Source organism: Paramisgurnus dabryanus, chromosome 20 (genome assembly GCF_030506205.2).
Source record: "Paramisgurnus dabryanus chromosome 20, PD_genome_1.1, whole genome shotgun sequence".
Classification (NCBI taxonomy): Eukaryota; Metazoa; Chordata; class Actinopteri; order Cypriniformes; family Cobitidae; genus Paramisgurnus; species Paramisgurnus dabryanus.
This window is the reverse complement of record NC_133356.1, coordinates 19,080,890-19,099,116: the sequence shown is the minus strand read 5'-3', so window position 1 is coordinate 19,099,116 and position 18,227 is coordinate 19,080,890. Positions and strand designations below refer to the sequence as shown.

The 18,227-nt window shown below is 40.0% G+C and overlaps 1 protein-coding gene across 3 annotated transcripts in view; it reads left to right on the top strand.

Annotated features, from left to right (window-relative positions):
* Positions 1 to 18,227, top strand: part of ndst2a (N-deacetylase/N-sulfotransferase (heparan glucosaminyl) 2a) — a 132,829-nt gene that overhangs the window by 109,418 nt on the left and 5,184 nt on the right. For 2 of the 3 annotated variants that reach the window (XM_065296928.1, XM_065296930.2), the window contains 9 exons: positions 6,764 to 8,374; positions 13,286 to 13,373; positions 13,454 to 13,608; positions 14,783 to 14,968; positions 15,469 to 15,597; positions 17,029 to 17,211; positions 17,377 to 17,473; positions 17,601 to 17,724; positions 17,874 to 18,048. In XM_065296928.1, coding sequence (XP_065153000.1) covers positions 7,355 to 8,374; positions 13,286 to 13,373; positions 13,454 to 13,608; positions 14,783 to 14,968; positions 15,469 to 15,597; positions 17,029 to 17,211; positions 17,377 to 17,473; positions 17,601 to 17,724; positions 17,874 to 18,048 — 2,157 coding nt within the window. In that variant the 5' untranslated portion in view covers positions 6,764 to 7,354. Of the gene's footprint in view, positions 1 to 5,858; positions 5,898 to 6,763; positions 8,375 to 13,285; positions 13,374 to 13,453; positions 13,609 to 14,782; positions 14,969 to 15,468; positions 15,598 to 17,028; positions 17,212 to 17,376; positions 17,474 to 17,600; positions 17,725 to 17,873; positions 18,049 to 18,227 lie in introns of all 3 variants that reach the window. The other variant, XM_073812837.1, reaches the window with a different exon arrangement.

Below are 18,227 nucleotides of genomic sequence, written 5' to 3'. Positions count from 1 at the left end.
CACCTCTACCAACCTCCGAGTTTGATCTTCATCTCTGCTGTTTACTTCATTCTCTGCCATATTTTCACCTCTCTGAAAATCTCCAGACCACAGTCTTGGCTAACTAAAGTGATTTCTCTCAGTTACCAGGCCAGTTACAGCACGGTTTGCATGCGTCAGATGAGCCTGCACATTGTCTTTCACTCACGCACACACTTTGCATGAAGCTGCAGAGCTGGGATTAGTGTAGATGATCGCATGACATTCTCACCGACAATGTAAATATTTTGACACGGCCTTTCGATGCCAGCAGCCACATCACGGCTTCCACCTGCAAGACGATGGAGAGTCATGTCTGACTTACTGCAGCACTCTGTGGCTGTGAACGGTCCCCTCTAATGAGGTGCCATCTTTAATCGTTAAATATTTATTCTGTGTTAATGAGAGAGATTAGCCCGCAATATTTTTCAGCGTGGGAATCTGCTAATGGTAGTTCTGCTTTTTCCCCGCTACTCTCGGTAATAAAATGTTTTATCTGCTGCCCTCCAGCTATTTCACCGTTGCAATGCTTGCTGCAATTCTTAACAAGATTTGCTCTCTTTCAAATCATTGGATGTTAAATTACCAAATAGCTTTAATAAGTGGAGATAATAAGGCTTTTCTAGTGATGCTTTTTACTTCAAGATTGAGGTATGAGTGCAAGTGGGAATATTGGACACTTGTAGGAAGAAAGGGCAGATGTGTTTGTGACCTCACTATGCGTTGTTTGCTTAGCTGTCTCCTATATTTTTTATTCCAACTCTCTAACATCTCATCCACAGACGGGGACTTTTGTGAATCAAAAATGCAAGCGGATTAAAGCTTGTCCCAGTTGTGTTAGTCCCATTCTTCTCTCCACTAAAGTCCACCTTGCTAATTGCTGTCCTGTAATCCCACAATTAACAGTGCTGTATGCATTATCAGTAGATACGTGGCCAACAACGGCGAAGCCTGCCAGAACTTAGCATGCAGCTCACATCAGCGAATCAGCTTTGGCAAATTCCTTTTTGGTCAGTCATAAATACGTCCTGTTTTGCTTATATTTTTAGAAAGGGGCAGAGAGAGACAGACAGACATCCTCGTAACCCAAACACAAACAGCACATTATCAGATCTGTCACCCTTATTCTCATGTGTAGCACTTTGAGAAATGGATGGCTAAAATAAACACCATAAAGTAGGTTAGCCGCACTTCACATGCCCAATTGAAGTTTGAATGGGATGAAAAGAAGCAAAATGCTTTTATCTCAGTCCAAACTAAAAGAAACTCATAGACAGAGTTCAACTCGCAAGAAAATTAAATGGAGCTGACGTCCAAACATGTTTTAGTTCTTGATTTTGGTTTTTACCATCTCACCAGAGAGGACGAATAAAGGGGTTATTCTTTCTGCTTACGTTTCATTCACTGGAGTGAGTCTATTTAGTGTGTTATTCATAGTGAAGGGGGCTTTGGGTTGTGAGGGCTTGACCCTGGGGTTGCCGGGACAGGGGGTCTGCGTTTATCTCTGTGTCCCAGAATGTCGTGATTGAGAGAGCGAACGTAATTGTTGTCACCCTCTCAGATTTAGGGATTTTGAATGACGGCTCAGATTAAGCCTTGTCGTCTCACTATTTGTAAAGCATTTCCTTTGATTAAAAAGAGCCGATGTTTTTTCCACTGTTTATTTTTTCCCTCCAGAGCTTGTAAATTTTGTAAATAATTTGCATGTTAATTGCCCCACGGGATTGAATCTATCTAAAGATTTTTCTACTATTGAAGCGTTTTGTTATTGTGAAAGCGCTCCGTATTTTCTCGCTTGAAAATTGAATGCAGCAGTTAGGCTACAGGCTCATTAGATTTCTCAACACACAAGAGCCATTTAAAGTTAAAGTTAGTTTTCTTTTACTTTGTACTGATTGAGCAGTCTGCTTTTCTTGCAGGAGTGGGCGAGTGTGTTTGTGAAGGCGAGACTTCTCATGATGTTCTGAGCACTGCAAGACGCACCTGTGGCTCAAAAACAGCTTGACCTCGGGGCGTCATGACAGCCCCCTCCTCCAGTTTGACCAGAGACCTTTATTCTTGTCCACTGTGCATTGAAGCCCCCTGCTGGTTGCTTGTCACATTGCACCTTTACTTTCCTTGTGTAATTAGGGGTGTTTGTCAGGCAAAATATTAATATTTAAACCAACACCAAACCCCAAGTTTTGCATTTTGTCATTTAACTCATCCTGACCCAACACACTAAGGTCACAAAGGCTACTTTTGCACAGGCCAGAACCGCTCAAATATATATTTGGAGGAAACTGTTGCAAACTACTCCGGTGTAGATTCATTGCCTCAGACGCATTTTCTTTAAAGCTGCTGGTGTGATTGAGTTAGGATTTGATTTCTGTTAACAGTCAAGATGTGGGATTGAGTTGTTCCTTCATTATTGAAGCGGAGGAAATGTGAGACACCACATGTCCCACATGCTCAGCTAGTGTGGGTTAATGGTCAAAGGTCATATTGGTCGTGGGTCATTGAGACATTGCAGCCATGCAGGGTAATTTATTGATCACCACAGTAACCACCTCCTTCTCAGTCGTTCGTCTTAGTTAGTGTCCTCTTCCTTTTACAACTGTGACCAGTTGTGTTTAAGATAAGTGACATTTCTTCGCTTACTTCATATTTTAAATAGCACTGCTGAACATAATGTCTCTTTGATCCACAATGTTACTCCACATGCCTGTATATCAAACACTGGGTGTGTTGTGCACTTTTTGTTTAAAACTTGGTGCTTATAACTCTTTAGAGCACATAGCAAGTATTATGGTACGCAGTGGTACACAAACACATAAGTTGATTAACATCCATGTGCATCTGTTCACGCTTCCTGTTTGATCAGTCATTTTTCTCACTTTCACGCACATTTACTCACTCTCTCTTACTGCCCACCATCTGCCCTATTAGCACTCTTGTGTAATTCCAGAGAAATCGCAATGTTACAGGATGTTGAGGCAAGAGTTTCAATTTTGCGTCTAATTACAGAGAACCGTTCTAATAAATTTCCTGCCTCTCTTCATTTCCTTGCCTCTCACACTTCAGAAGTGAATGCTTCGTACTCCATGTGACCTCTAGTTCAAGTGGGTGAGAAGACAAGCGGAAAAATAATACAGAGGCAGTGCTTTGAAAACACCCTTTGTCAGCCAGCTGAATAAGACCTGATTGCTCTTAAGGTGCATGCACACTTAAATCGATTAAATCGCTGGAGGTTACAAAATCATTGTACTGTTGGTCATTAGTGGACTTGACTATGGAAAAGAATGACTTAAATTCACAGCAAATAGCTGTCTGTGTGAACGCCCCTTGTTCATAGGGAAGTACTAAGACAAATTCAGAAGGTCTGTCGTGTTGTAAGTGCATTAAATTGTAGACATGTGTAAAGGCTATACATATATATTTTATCCAGGAGTTCCCACTTTCTGCAAATCATATTCTGGATGTCCCAAACCCCTGTTTTGTTATGGTGACCCTTGTTTTGTTTTTTACCTACCGTATTTTTCTGTCTATAAGCCGCGTTTTTTTTCACAACTTGGCTGGTGCTGCGTCTTACAGTCAGATGCGCCTTGTAAGTCAGTATGAATTAATTTTGACATTTATGAGGCAAGAGACAACATTACCATCTACAGCCACGTGAGTCCGCCATATGCTGCTTCTTTAATTATGTAATTCAATGGATTCTGTCATGTGGAATGACGAGTATGCGAACTTCACGCTAGTTGGCTTGTTCGGTTAATTTAGACTATTCAGCCTTCCAGGTAAGTTCTGTATGCTATGGGTTATCGTTTTTGTACTGATTATATTACTTTTAACGTACACACATCTATTCAGCTTGCTGTTCTGTCTGCTATCGTTTAGTTGAATAACTTGACTTTCCAGATTAAATGTCTGTTCTTCGGCTTGGATTTTGTGAAATAATTTTCTAAATAGATGCGACGTATAGTCCACTGTGACTTATATATGTTTTTTCGTCTTAATGACGCATTTTTTAATAATGCGGCTTATACTCCGGTGTAGTTTATAGTCCAGAAAGTAAGGTATATCAATAATTTTTACAAACTTTTTGAGTCAAATTGAATTAAAAGTTGAATTAACTCAAAATTTTAAGGCAACCAAGTAACTTACTTTAAAGATGAACCAACAAATATTTTTTTAAAGTGTATAATAATTAAACTATTAAAGGGGACATATTATGAAACTTTTTTAAAGATATAAACTAATGACATGCAAACACGGATTGCCATAATGATGGTTTGTTGAAATTGAAACTCAATTGTGCTGTCAATTATTATTTTTTTCTGTCTTTGTCCCTCTCTGCACTAAATGGAAATAGAGACAGAGCGCAACGCATCATAACCTGAAAACCATGCCCACCGGGGGGGGAAACAATCCATCCGTCTCCATTGACTTTGTATTGCGAGAGACCGCCGCCTTGTCATTTCTGGCTTATAACAAAAAGCAGAATAATTCCCAAAAGCTGCTGTGTGACAGGATGTACAGCTAACAAGCCAAGATATAAGCTATCGACCCCCAAAAACGAGCGTTTAAAGACACAAAAGTGGATACAGGCAACTTTTCATAGTACTACTATTATTAGAACTACGCCCACTGGAGAGAAGCGTAGTCAGAGATCCACTTTTGTGTCTCTAAACCTCAATTTTTTGGGGGTCGACACCTTATAAAAATGTGTTTTTGGGTTTAAGCTTGTTAGCTATACGTGGTTTTCAAATTAGCATAATTGCGCTCTGTCTCTATGCCGTGGTTGGATAGTGCAGATTGGGGGGGGGTTATAATAAGAAGATCCCCTTTTGACATCACAAGGGGAGCCTAATCCTAATGACTAATTTTTTTCACATGCTTGCAGAGAATGGTTTACCAAAACGAAGTTACTGGGTTGATCTTTTTCACATTTTCTAAGTTGATAGAAGCACTGGGTACCCAATTATAGCACTTAAACATGGAAAAGCCAGATTTTCATATGTCCCTTTAAAGTACAATTGAAATTCAATATTTGCCTACATTTCATGCAACTCATATCCATTCTTTACACTTTTTATCCCTTCCTTTCTTTTATTTCCTCCACTAGTCGCTCCATCTCATTTCCTCCGGTGCTTATGTGCACTGTTGGTCTGGATGCATGTTTGTTTACTGAGAAGAGCCGCATAATAAACACAAGATATGCATGACCATCCTGATCATTTCCTGGTCCAGTTCAGCTCTGAATAGTTCATGATTTTCTTTCACTCTCTCCAATGTGAAAGCTACTCTCCCGAGATGAGAAATGCTCAGTAGTAATTTCATCCTGGCTTATATGCAGTATATGCCATGTGAAACAATTTCACATAGTGATTTAGGGCTGCCGTTCTCATTCTCGCTTTTTACCTTTTAGGATGCGATACAGATAACGTTACGTTAAATTGGATACACTGACCTGACCGTCTTTTTTACGACTACATTGCATTGCGTGCTGTTTGGGTACACTTGTATTTTCTTCATTGCTTGTGTGATTTATAACTGGTCAGCGAGGTTAGAGTTCTCCCATGCTAATAATAACCTAGGTTTTGGTTTCAAAATGTGGTGTTCTGTAGGGTTTACTATACTGCGGGTGAACATTTTACATGTCATGCAAAAGATGAATACCATTGTTCAGCTAAGAATGTTAAAAATTTTAATTTGTGCAAAGCACTAAAATCAAATGCAGATGAAACCGAAACAAGTGAAATTGTAATGTTTCTGACTATGGTGTACGGTTGATTAATTTTATGCATTTCAGCACTTTGGATTAATTCAAAAATTTTATCTTCAATTTCATGCTACCTCAGACAGGTGATTCGGAACATAAAGATTTTAATATCTGTGAGGTAATAAGTGATGCACGTCTTTTCCTCACCATCTTTTAGCATCTATGTTTTTCCTTACACTGATTTTGTACTCATTTCTCGTTTTCACTCCTATCTTATCATCTGTCCAAGACAAGGTGCCTTTGACCGAAGCACAGGCTATGCTTGTTCATCTGTGCGAAAAACGATCCTTTAAGTGCTAGCTCTGATTTATAGTTACAGCATGGCTGGCATTGATCATGTCATAGACTGATAGCTGGCTGTAAGCTGACAAAGCCTCTCTTGGTGGGAATAGAGAGAAATGTGCCCAGGACCCGATGATTTTCGTCTTAGAAACTCAATCAGATTGTTGCCTTGCTCTCTCACCCATAAAGCATACGCAATATATCCTCAAGTTTACTAACAGTGCGTTCCTATGACAGTATAGGTCTGATTAGGTCTATGTGGGTTCAGTGTATTTCTTTAATGCACACGGCCTACATTACATGATGACAGTGCTTAAGTCACATCCAGAAGGTCAGTTTTGTCCTTACTGCATCTGCAATGCCATCTTATTAAAGGACAAGGACTCACTGAGGGTAAGAACTATTTTAGGAGTCAGAAAAAACAACTCATGACCATGGAAACAAGGAGATTTGCATCAGCAGTCACGCTAATGGCAAAATCTCATGGCTGCTTGGAAGCATAAAAAAATGACACAGCATTTGTCAGATGATAGATTTAGTCATTTCTCACCTGCATATTCAGATTTTTTTACTAGCTATTTTTATTGTTTTTGTGAGGCATTTTTCATATATATTCTGTGTAATTGCATTTTTAACCAAGTTAAATTTAAAGGTTGTTTAATATCAATGTCGTGACTGATTGCATATCTCTCTCCTTTTCAGGCTGTGATTCATCCTACACCATGGTTAACGTATCAGCTGCACTGGGCCTCTGGCGGGCACTATTCACCATCCCACCCCAACGCTGAACACCCTCAAAGCAACTACTGAGGCCAACGGGGCAAGTGGAACGCCAGCCCCAAAACTCTCAAACAGATCCCGAAGAGCCCTCTGCGCTGAGAGACGCATGCTTATATGAACACTCGGAACGACACAAAGAAGTAGGGAGAGAAAAAGCTGATCCTTTGGAGAGCGTCAGTGGAGGAGCGTCGAGGGTGATCAAGTAACCCAATCCTCTTAACCCAGGCCTGAGCGAAAGTGTACTCGTGGGGTGGGGGTGGAACGGCAGAGTGACCTCATTGGAGCAGCTAGCAGCAATCAAAGCAGAGACTCACGTCATGGGCTATGGGGGCCATGGTGACTTAGCATAAATGGCTACTCGTGACCCAAAGCTTGTGCCAGTGTCTGCTGCTCAACCCTTTTCCTCCTTCCTTCTCTTTTCCTCATCCTCTCGCTGTGAAAACTGCAACAGTCAGGCTGTCACGCTCCCCTCTGCCCCCCTATCTTCCCCAGTCCCACTTTCGCTTTGCGGCCATGGGGCTGTGGAAGTTAGTGCGGGGTGTGAGGCAGCTCGAGCTCCACCGCCTCATCCTGGCGCTCATCATCTTCTGCCTGCTGTCTATGGCTTTCCTTGCGTACTATGTAAGCAACAGCCCTAAAATTAAGGAGGCGCCACCTTTGCCCTTCAGTGACTGTGGTGGGGTGGTTGCAGCGGCGGCGGGAGGACAACGGGCTCCGCTTTTTCTGCCCCCACTTGCAGGCCGGCAAAGGACGGTTAAGGCGATGGATAACTCACGAACGGAGCCTGTGGTACTGGTGTTTTTGGAAAGCATCTACTCTCAGCTCGGCCAAGAGATTGTGGCTATTCTGGAGTCAAGCCGCTTTCGTTACCACACCGAGATCGCGCCCAGCAAGGGTGACATGCCCACGTTGATGGAGCGTGACGTCGGCCGTTACGCCCTGGTTATTTACGAGAACTTACTCAAATACGTCAATTTGGATGCCTGGAACCGGGACCTGCTGGATAAATATTGTGTTGAATTTGGCGTAGGCATCATCGGCTTCTTCAAAGCCAATGAGAACTCGTTGCTCAGTGCCCAGCTTAAAGGCTTCCCACTTTTCCTGCACTCTAACTTAGGCCTACAAGACTATCACATCAACCCTGCCGCCCCTTTGCTTTACATCACCAAGCCCAACGAAGTGGAGCAAGGCCCGCTTCCGGGCGACGACTGGACGGTTTTTCAGTCTAACCACAGCACCTATGAGCCAGTGCTCCTCGCAGTCACAAAGTCCTCAGAAGCACTGTCCCACCTAGGCCCTCACCGGGCCCTGCACGCCACTGTAATACAAGACCTAGGCCTTCACGATGGCATTCAGAGGGTACTGTTCGGGAACAATCTGTTATTTTGGCTACACAAGTTGATTTTTGTGGATGCCATTGCTTATTTGACAGGAAAGAGACTGTGCCTGTCTTTGGAGAGACATCTGCTCGTTGATGTGGATGATATATTTGTGGGAAAGGAGGGTACGCGAATGAAGGTGTCAGATGTGAAGGTGAGTATTTTTGCAATTCTCTTGTCGAAATCCTTGTTGAAATACTGGAGTAACGTTAATCTCTTATCTCCATTGTTGTACGTTTTAAATTAACACTAGTTTTGTAAAGCTGTGTTCTCAAAATAGGTAACAATTTCTTACACTCAAGTTGACAGAGATAAGAGGATAGGCGGTGATGCTTTGAGCTCATGGTGTGACATTAGGGTGATGCTAAATAGCTACTCTTCAAATAATGAGAAGGGATGATTGCGTTGTTTGGACAAGGTGCTTATTAACCTAAAATTGAATAGCATCCCTTATAAAGGAATGATTACATGACATGTATACATTTCTCTGTTCTCATCTTGAGAAAAAGTGTGCTTTCACACCAGATTGTCTCTAAATCCTCAGGAGAAAACATAATTAACATGTATGTCTCACTATATTTTCTTGTCCCAGTCCCTTGTCCAAAATAAATGGATGGCTCTAATGAGAAATAACGGGACAATTAACATCCCATTTGCATTGACAACACTGAAACCCATGAGAATGTAATGGAGGGTTAAACATGGAGAGAGATGAAGTTGTCACTTCAGTAGAAGACGTTTTTTTCTTTGCTTACTAAATCGATCAGGCCGTTAATTCGCCCACCATCATTTATATTTGACAGAGTAAGCATTGTGTTGTAAATGCATTATTTAGGAATTTTATTTTCCATGATTTGCAGAAATATTGAATCAGTTTGGTGAATTGATAGACATTACATCAGTAAGCTAATGAGTTTCTAATAGATTATGAACAGAGTGTTTTTGTTTGGTCTGCTTTTCTCTTTTTGTTAAGTCTATCAAGTAAGGAAAACTAAACATTTTATTCAGGTTTGTAACCAAACCTTATTGAATATTAACACATGAACACTAACAAAAGTACACAAAGTTCTCAAAAACATACCTAAAAAGTGAGACCTTACCTAGGGGGTACGTATTTTTATGCCACAGGCAAATATATATTCAACATGGATGGTTGCATAAACTTCCATTGCAATTTCCATTTTTCCGTTTTTACAACCTGAGGGTTTATTTCCTTCAATAATCAGCAGAGTGTGACAAAATGATGTCGATAAAACTTCATTTGTATTTAACCCTGAATATTTATTTTTTATTTTTGCACATCTGCTATTTATAATTAACTAATATAACAAAATATCTGAAGTGTGTGCAGTTTTATTTTCATGTTTTCATTTTGCCAGAATTCTTAATATTCATTGTGGTTACTGGGGCAGTGCCCTAAATTTATGTCTAACAGATTATCCACCCACATATGCATGTTATTATATTTATATTTTTATTCCTGTCTTAGTGTCTGTAAGCAGTAAATCTTTTCTTCACCTACGCGGAGGATACACATGCATAGTTAATGTCTGTACTTCACACATACAGTACACACAGGTGTCCGCAGAGACTGTACATCACATCACTGTAGACGTTGGGTTGGGGGGTGGTATGGTCACAGGGGTTGGTGCTTCAGCATCATATTAATATTACTGTCAAGGTCCAAAAGTAAGGTGAATAAATTAAACAGGCCCTATACTGTGTGTATTTGATTGTTTTGGTATTCATGACACAGTGCAGGTCATTGATTGTACCACCTACACCATTGATCTGTTCACATCATAAAAATATAAATACGCTCCATTATGATTCACATTTATGCATCTGCCAGATGCCTTTATTTAAAAAGTCCTAAAATGCATTCAAGCTACACATATTTTTCAGTGTATGTTTTCCCTGGGAATCAAACGCCCACAACCTTTGTGCTGCTTATGCAATGCTACAGAAACTATACATATATTTTTTTTTTGGTAAAAATGTTCAACGCGTCTCGGAAATATTCGACATGTTCTGGAAAAGAAAGGTAGTTTATGCATCGTAGATAGTACACTGAATGTAAGATGATGTGAAAGTCAAAAGGCAGATTTAGATTAAGCATTGTTCATGTCCAATGCCGTCTCAAGGGAGTTCAAACGTATTTTACAATGCGTCTAAAGCTCAGGTAGTCATTTTTTCTTTTTTACATGTACGCACCAAGCGTGCCGCACAAGCCCTGAAAAGTGAAGCCAAAACGTCTCGATTGCCCCCCAGTGACTGGTCCCAGTATAGGTCATAAACCCCGCCTCCCCATGTTATTCATTGGGACTTGAGACCAACTAAAAAAATTTATTACACTTCAATTATCTTTTTTCCGAACCTGGTTTTTGTCATTTATTGTAGTTTTTATCACACTGATGTAGATTCAAGTGTTTGTTTTTAAAATAAGTTTGTGTTTAGTTAGTTATTTAATGATATAAAAACGGTGGTGTCATGTCATGATTGACAGCTGTGATATCGTGTGATATGCGCATTCTGCGAGAGCGAGGGCGGGGTTTTGATTTCGCGGCTTCACTTCCTGCTCACTATTGCGCATGACTGGTCCCGAAATCGCTACTGCGCAGACTCAAGACCCAAGATGTCAGCGCCATATCGGGACACTGGCGGCTTCACTTTTCACCAATGGAAGGGAGTGAACAGGCGTCGTCCATCTTTTTTTTACAGTCTATGGTACGCACACGGTCGAACACACAGCTTTGCAAAGTATAGTTTATTTGACTCTCCTGGGCTACATACTACATTCTCCTGTAGGTGCGTACGTGACCTAGGATTACAAGTATGGGGGTTTCAAAAATCCGGCGGTGCGCACTCTTCCGATGACAAAAAATGCGTCATGCACACTGTGCATGGACCCTCACTTATGCGTAAAAAAAGGCCATAACAGGGCATTTTACCACCAAAATTTGTGCAACCAGTAAATTTGACCTTTAGTTTTGTGATGTGACACTGAATTTGAAATGGCACATTGTACTTTCTGCATCTATCATTAAAGTATTTATTAGTAATACAGTGGAAATTAGTAGAAATGGTAATATTTGTTTAGCATGTTGATTTACAGTGTGTGCCCCTAAATTTTCTGGTTGTGCCCCTAAAATTTGTTCAGTTGGGGGCCACTGCGCTCCTAATGAAAAAAGTTAGTCTGGATTCCTGCATACTTCGCATTGAAGGGGACATTTCACAATCATTTTTTAAGATGTGAAATAAATCTTTGGTGTCCCCAGTGTACATATGTGAAATTTTAGCTCGAAATATCATATGGGTAATTTATTATAGCATGTTAAAATTGCAAATTTGTAGGTGTGAGCAAAAATGTGCAATTTTTATGTGTGTGTTCTTTTAAATGCAAATGAGCTGATCTCTGCACTAAATGGCAGTGCCGTGGTTGCAAAGTGCAGATTAAGGGGCGTTATTATCCCCTTCTGACATCACAAGGGGAGCCAAATTTTAATTACCAATTTTTTCACACGCTTGCAGAGAATGGTTTACCAAAACTAAGTTACTGGGTTGTTCTTTATCACATATCACAATTATAGCACATAAACATGGAAAAAGTCAGATTTTCATATGTCCCATTTAATGCATATTATACATCCACATTCAAACGTTTTTATATGATTTACTTCTGCTCCTGTGACTTGATCTCATGGAAATTCGTGCAAATGTTACAAATTGGCTGTCATGTCACTTATGTCATGTCACTTCTATACATTTATGAATCATTTTTTGGGGTTATGTCTACTTAACAAATATAACAAAACTATTTTATGCCAGACCTACATTGGTTTAAGATTACTGTGCATTCAGCAGACCTGTAAAAGCAGAGTTCTGTAGAGTTTCTGGTTTATGGTCAATTTGAGTCTAGTTTAAGTCATGTCAGGGTTAATCAAACCTAAACAAGATCTATGTCTTAGAGATACTACTTTAAACTCCAGTCTAGTAGACATTTTCGTACTGTGCATCATTTTCTGAAGTGTAGCATGCGTCTGTTAATAAAGTAAAGGTTGTCATGGTGCTGTACAGGCCTTCTATTTCTCCATCAAAAGTTATTGTTCATGTGCAAGGAAAACAGTTTAATTTTTCTTATCTGATACTAAAGTTATCTCAAGCCAACTTTGCTATTTTAACAAATGATATCAACTTGATGATTGATTTGCACTTTAGCACATTTTCCATCCTGACCAGCACCTTGTGATTGTAGACGGCTTCCAGATCAATGCTATAAAAAACAACCGGTTTATATGGACATGCTGAGCAAACACACTCAAAGCAGAACAAATATTGGATACACACACACTCCGGGACACCGTCAGCCCTTAAATCAACGCAAAATGCCATCTCTTCAGAGCGAGGCAGCAACCTTCTCTCCCCGGCAGCATGACTTGATTTGTGATACTGCCGCATCTATCGGCTCAGCTTTGTGTCAGATTTGTGCAGAAGGTGACGGTATCTCTCCCCGCCGTCTGATTTGTGCTGGAACGGCACTGTAATTCGCTTACATCCCCGTATCACTCAAGGTCTGAAGGGCTTGATGGCAGGATCATTTTGTATTTCAAGCCTCACAGCGCTGTCATTAGCTAGATGTGCGCGGTGATGTTAAGTTATGAAATGTGTTCATTTCGCAAGGATGAGTTTAGATTGATGTTAAGGCTGCGGTTTCTTTCGGCACGTCTGACCCGCCTGTGGGTAGAGGAGATTTGAATGCAAATGTGTATTTCACAGCCCACTCAAGTCTGTCGATCTGGCCGACGGCCTGAAACTTCTGTTATCTTACTCTTTATAGGACTGTATTGGCACCATACTGCCATCTGTCGATGACTTTAGGTAATGCATTTGTTTGTGTCATCGCTTAAGGTAACGAAGAGATTTATTTAAAAACTCTGTTGTTAAAAGAATGTGTTTGCCTCCGAGCACAGCTCAGGGTCTAATATGTTGCACCTTTGTTTTTGATCCCTCCATACACATATTTTGATGGCGTTTCATTAAAGTGATAACTCTTATTTTATTTTAGGCTTTGCTGAACACGCAGAATAAACTACGGACACTTGTTCCCAACTTTACATTCAATCTTGGCTTCTCTGGCAAGTTCTATCACGCAGGTACTTTGTTTTTCTTCTTTGGTGCTTAAATGTCACCAACGTTTAAATCTCATCTAAAGTGTGTATGTTGGTGTTTGCAGGTACAGAGGAAGAGGATGAAGGCGATGACATGCTGTTGGAGCACAGACATGAGTTCTGGTGGTTTCCACACATGTGGAGTCACATGCAACCTCACCTTTTTCACAATGTCAGTGTTTTGGCAGAGCAGATGAGACTCAACATGCAGTTTGCACAGGTTAGTCGTATAATGCAGTTGAAAGGTGAACATTTGCACTAGTTGTTGTACTGAACGACATAACATAATGCTTCTTTCCAAACAGGTTTGGGGACACCGTTTAAACAAATCTAGAGTCCCACCCTAAAACTCACATCATAACATTTTTGCTTGTGTTTGCTTGTTCATGAAAGCACAACACTTGGTTTTTTTTGTTGCACTTCAGACCTGCATACAAATAGCTATTTTATAGTTGTCCTGCATTTTTGCTGGGATGTGAGAGAGTATTTTACCATTGAAACAAACACTTCATCCTTACCACACGCCTGTAACCCAAAATTGGACAATTTATTTATTCTTGACCGTATTTGTTTTTTGTTTTGAGCAAGTTTTGTATCTTCATCATTGTGTTATTATTTATGTCTATTATTGGTGTTGTCGCAAAGGTGCAAGTATTGATTCCTCGCTCGACAGCTTTATCTCCTGTTGGTGTTTCATTTTCGCACTTTTTCATTGGATCGGTCGGATTCTCTTTGACCTTGACCACGCCGCAGAAGATTGTGAATTTGGCCTCTTGAAACGAGCCCACCCCTGTGTAATGATGGTCATTGGAGTGGGATATGGACCAAAGACAGACAGGCAGAGAGAGAGCGAGAGCGTGCTGTGAATACTAACCGGGCCTTTCTCCTCTCGCTAATCCCTCTGTCACATCCTGTCTTTAGACCAGACACTGACATATGCCTTCTCCTACTCTCTGCTCGATGAAGAAGACACCGCTCCTTCATCAAGGTTTAATGAGCCTGCAAAAGGCTCTCCTTAGCTAGGGCTTGTGGATCTCGCCGTCTGTGTTTAACACACGTGTGCCGCCTCAAGCGAGCAGGAGCGCACATACAAAGTTCTTAAAACAACTTTGGGCTTTTGATGATCCACGTTGGCTAGATGTGATTTAAACTCAAAATCTTTAAATCATTTGCTGTCACTGTTAACTCATATGCGGGTGTGTTTGTCTACCGCCCTCATGTGTTGATGAAAAGGAACTACATGCTTTTGGTGAATTAGATCTTTTCTCTGCTGAGAATTGTAATGAAAAGCTTCTCGTCTATAGACACCCACTGATGAGTTCTCTGCTTTTGTTACACCTCCCACTTTAGGCAATGCAATTTTGAGTGAATTGTGATTACGTTCTCTGTCACAGGAGCACGGTATTCCCACAGACATGGGGTACGCTGTGGCCCCCCACCATTCAGGGGTGTATCCTGTACACAGCCAGCTGTACGAGGCCTGGAAAAGCGTTTGGGAGATCACAGTGACCAGCACAGAAGAATATCCCCACCTGAGACCAGCACGTCATCGGAGGGGCTTCATACACTACGGTATAAAGGTAAAAATATGGGTTTGTTTATTTATTGTACGAGTATGTGTGACCCATGCTAAAGGCTCATAATTGAATTATGAAAAGTTTGATTTCATTCTTTGATATGATATTCTTCCTTTATATAGGATGGTTTTATAGGAGAAAAGCTGGGATTTACAAAGTGGGTCACATATATACGTGGGTTTTTGAATTCTGCTGATAACGGCCCAATGGAAAGAAACTCATTTTTGTTCAATTCAGTGCAACACTTTATGTACGAAAGATTGGCGCACATCTCTTTCGCTCATGTTTCATTAATGAAGCTCGATGATTTTAAATCTGAGAAACATTAATGCATTTATTGGAGCATGAGCTCAAATTGATCCCACCATTATCGGACGAAATGATTAATGGGCGTTTCATTTTCTCAATAAAACCACCTCTGTGTTCACTGAGGATGTCTGTTTAATGGCTGAAGCTGAATTGAGTGCTGTCTGTATCCGTCTGTAACCTTGCTCCCTCTGCAGGTGTTACCCAGGCAGACGTGTGGCCTTTTTACTCACACCATCTTCTATAATGAGTACCCAGGAGGATCTCGCGAGCTGGACAAAAGCATTCGTGGAGGAGAGCTCTTCCTCACCATCCTCCTTAACCCTGTTAGTAGACACAATATTTGTAATGTTTTTGCATAACTATAACCATAACTGAACCCTAAAATATACACATATATACACATATACATACACATATACATACATATATACACATATACATGTATACATACATACATATACACATATATGCATACAGCACAATTGCAGAATGTATCAAGAGATATAGTTTCTTATAGCTTTATGTCCTATATAATCCGGACTATAAGTCGCTCCAGAGTATTAAGTCGCATCAGTCAAAAATGCGTTTTGAAGAGGAAAAAACATATATAATTTGCTCTGGACTATACGTCGCGTTTATTTAGAAAATGATTTCACAAAATCCAAGCCAAAGAACAGACATTTAATCTGGAAAGGCAAGTTTTTCAACTATACAATAGCACAGAACAGCAGGCTGAATAGGTGTCCCTACATGTTAAAGTAAACATGTTTTTTACACGATACACAATAGCATACACAACATACCTGAGAGGCTGAATAGGCTAAATTAACACGACAAGCCAAATCAAGTTCAAAAAGGTCCCGAAGTCATTCCGCATCACTGAAACGATTGAATTACATAAATACAGGAGCAGCATAGAGCGGACTCTCGCAGCTGTAGACTGTAATAGTTTCTCTTGGTTCATATGAAATAATTTTGACGTATAAGTCGCACCTGACTATAAGTTCCAGGACCCACCAAACTATGAAAAAAGTGTGACTTATAGTCCAGAAAATACAGTAGTCATAGATGTATAAGCAGAGCTGTCAGTAGTGTCCCAAACAAGCCAAGACAAGGAAGAACTTTATGAAGGGTCTTGTTAGACACAATTTAGCTTAGTTGTTATGCCATTAATATAGAATTCAGATGATTCGTGCTATACCCATGTATTATATTATATTATATTATATTATATTATATATATATATATATATATATATATATATATATATATATATATATAAAGTTACTTTCCAATTTTCTGGAGCCTATGCTCATGTTATTAAATCCAGTGTATATACTGTATAGTATGTCATGTGAAAGTATTTAAGAATGTGGGAAGTCAAACTAGCCCCCTGTGACTTATGAAAAGTATTTTCTTTATAAAAAACAAAAGTTATCCAAAGTGAAATTTGGCTCTCCTTGTGATGTCAGAAGGGGGGATAATACCACCCTTTAATCTCCACTGTCCAACCACGACACTGCCATTTAGTGCGGAGACCAGCTCATTTGCATTAAAGGCAATTTTAACATGCTATAAAAAATTATCTATATGATATTTCGAGCTAAAACTTCACATACGTACTCTTGGAACACCAAAGATTAATTTTACATTTTAAAAAGGTCTTGTAAAATGTCCCCTTTAATAGAAATAACTTAATTACTTATTAAAATCAAATACAATTACCAGTAAATAACACTGTCTTCTCCCACAGATCAGCATTTTTATGACACATCTGTCTAACTATGGAAATGATCGTCTTGGCCTTTACACCTTCGAGTCTCTGGTGAAGTTTGTGCAGTGCTGGACCAACCTGCGGCTACAAACTCTGCCCCCTCTGGAACTAGGAGAAAAATACTTCCAGATCTTTCCAGAGGAGATGGACCCTCTATGGCAGGTAAAGAAAGATCAGAATCAATTTTATACAATTAGAAACTAAAATAAAATTAGATTTGAAGTATATCTGTACTTTATTATACAGTTTTGCATTATTACTGTGATAGAAAGAAAATGGAGGATGGTACAAGAAAACATGTATAATCTTTCTTCATCTTCTAATCAGAACCCCTGTCATGACAAGAGACATAAAGACATCTGGTCCAAAGAAAAGACTTGTGATAGGCTGCCCAAATTTCTGGTCATTGGCCCACAGAAGACAGGTAAGTGCTTAGAGTCTCATATGTGATATAGTCTGTATCCAGCTAAAGTAATTGTTGGTGATTTACTACATTAAATCATCTTTTATAATGTAAAAATCTTGGTTTTAAATGTTTTTTCTGTCCGCAGGTACCACAGCTTTGCATTCATTTCTCACCCTTCACCCTGCCATTACCAGCAACTTCCCCAGCCCTGTCACTTTTGAGGAGATCCAATTTTTTAATGGGCCTAACTACCACAATGGCATTGACTGGTAATGCAACTTTCCCACCAAACTTCTGTTATATTCGTGCATTTATTATAGATTCATATAAAAGTACATTTGATTTTAATAGTGAGAGACTGTCTACAGTGTGATTTAGTTTTGAGTTTATTTAGAAAATATTTTTGCGTCTCCTTCAGGTACATGGACTTCTTTCCTTTTCCCTCAAACGTCAGCACAGACTTCATGTTTGAGAAAAGTGCCAACTACTTTGACACAGAGGTGGCTCCTAAGAGGGCCGCAGCCTTACTGCCCCGAGCCAAGATCATAGCACTGCTTATAAACCCAGCTGACAGAGCTTACTCCTGGTATCAGGTACTCCACAAGAGCTTTCTCTTTTCTTTCAACTGACATCTGTGTGGTCTGCTTTTTTGTTATATAAAGTCACTTCATATAAAAGCTTCTTCCAAATCCATAAATGCTTTAGATATTTGATCTGATATAGCCATGTGAAGTATGCTATTTATCTTGTTTAGGCAGCATTTATCTTACTG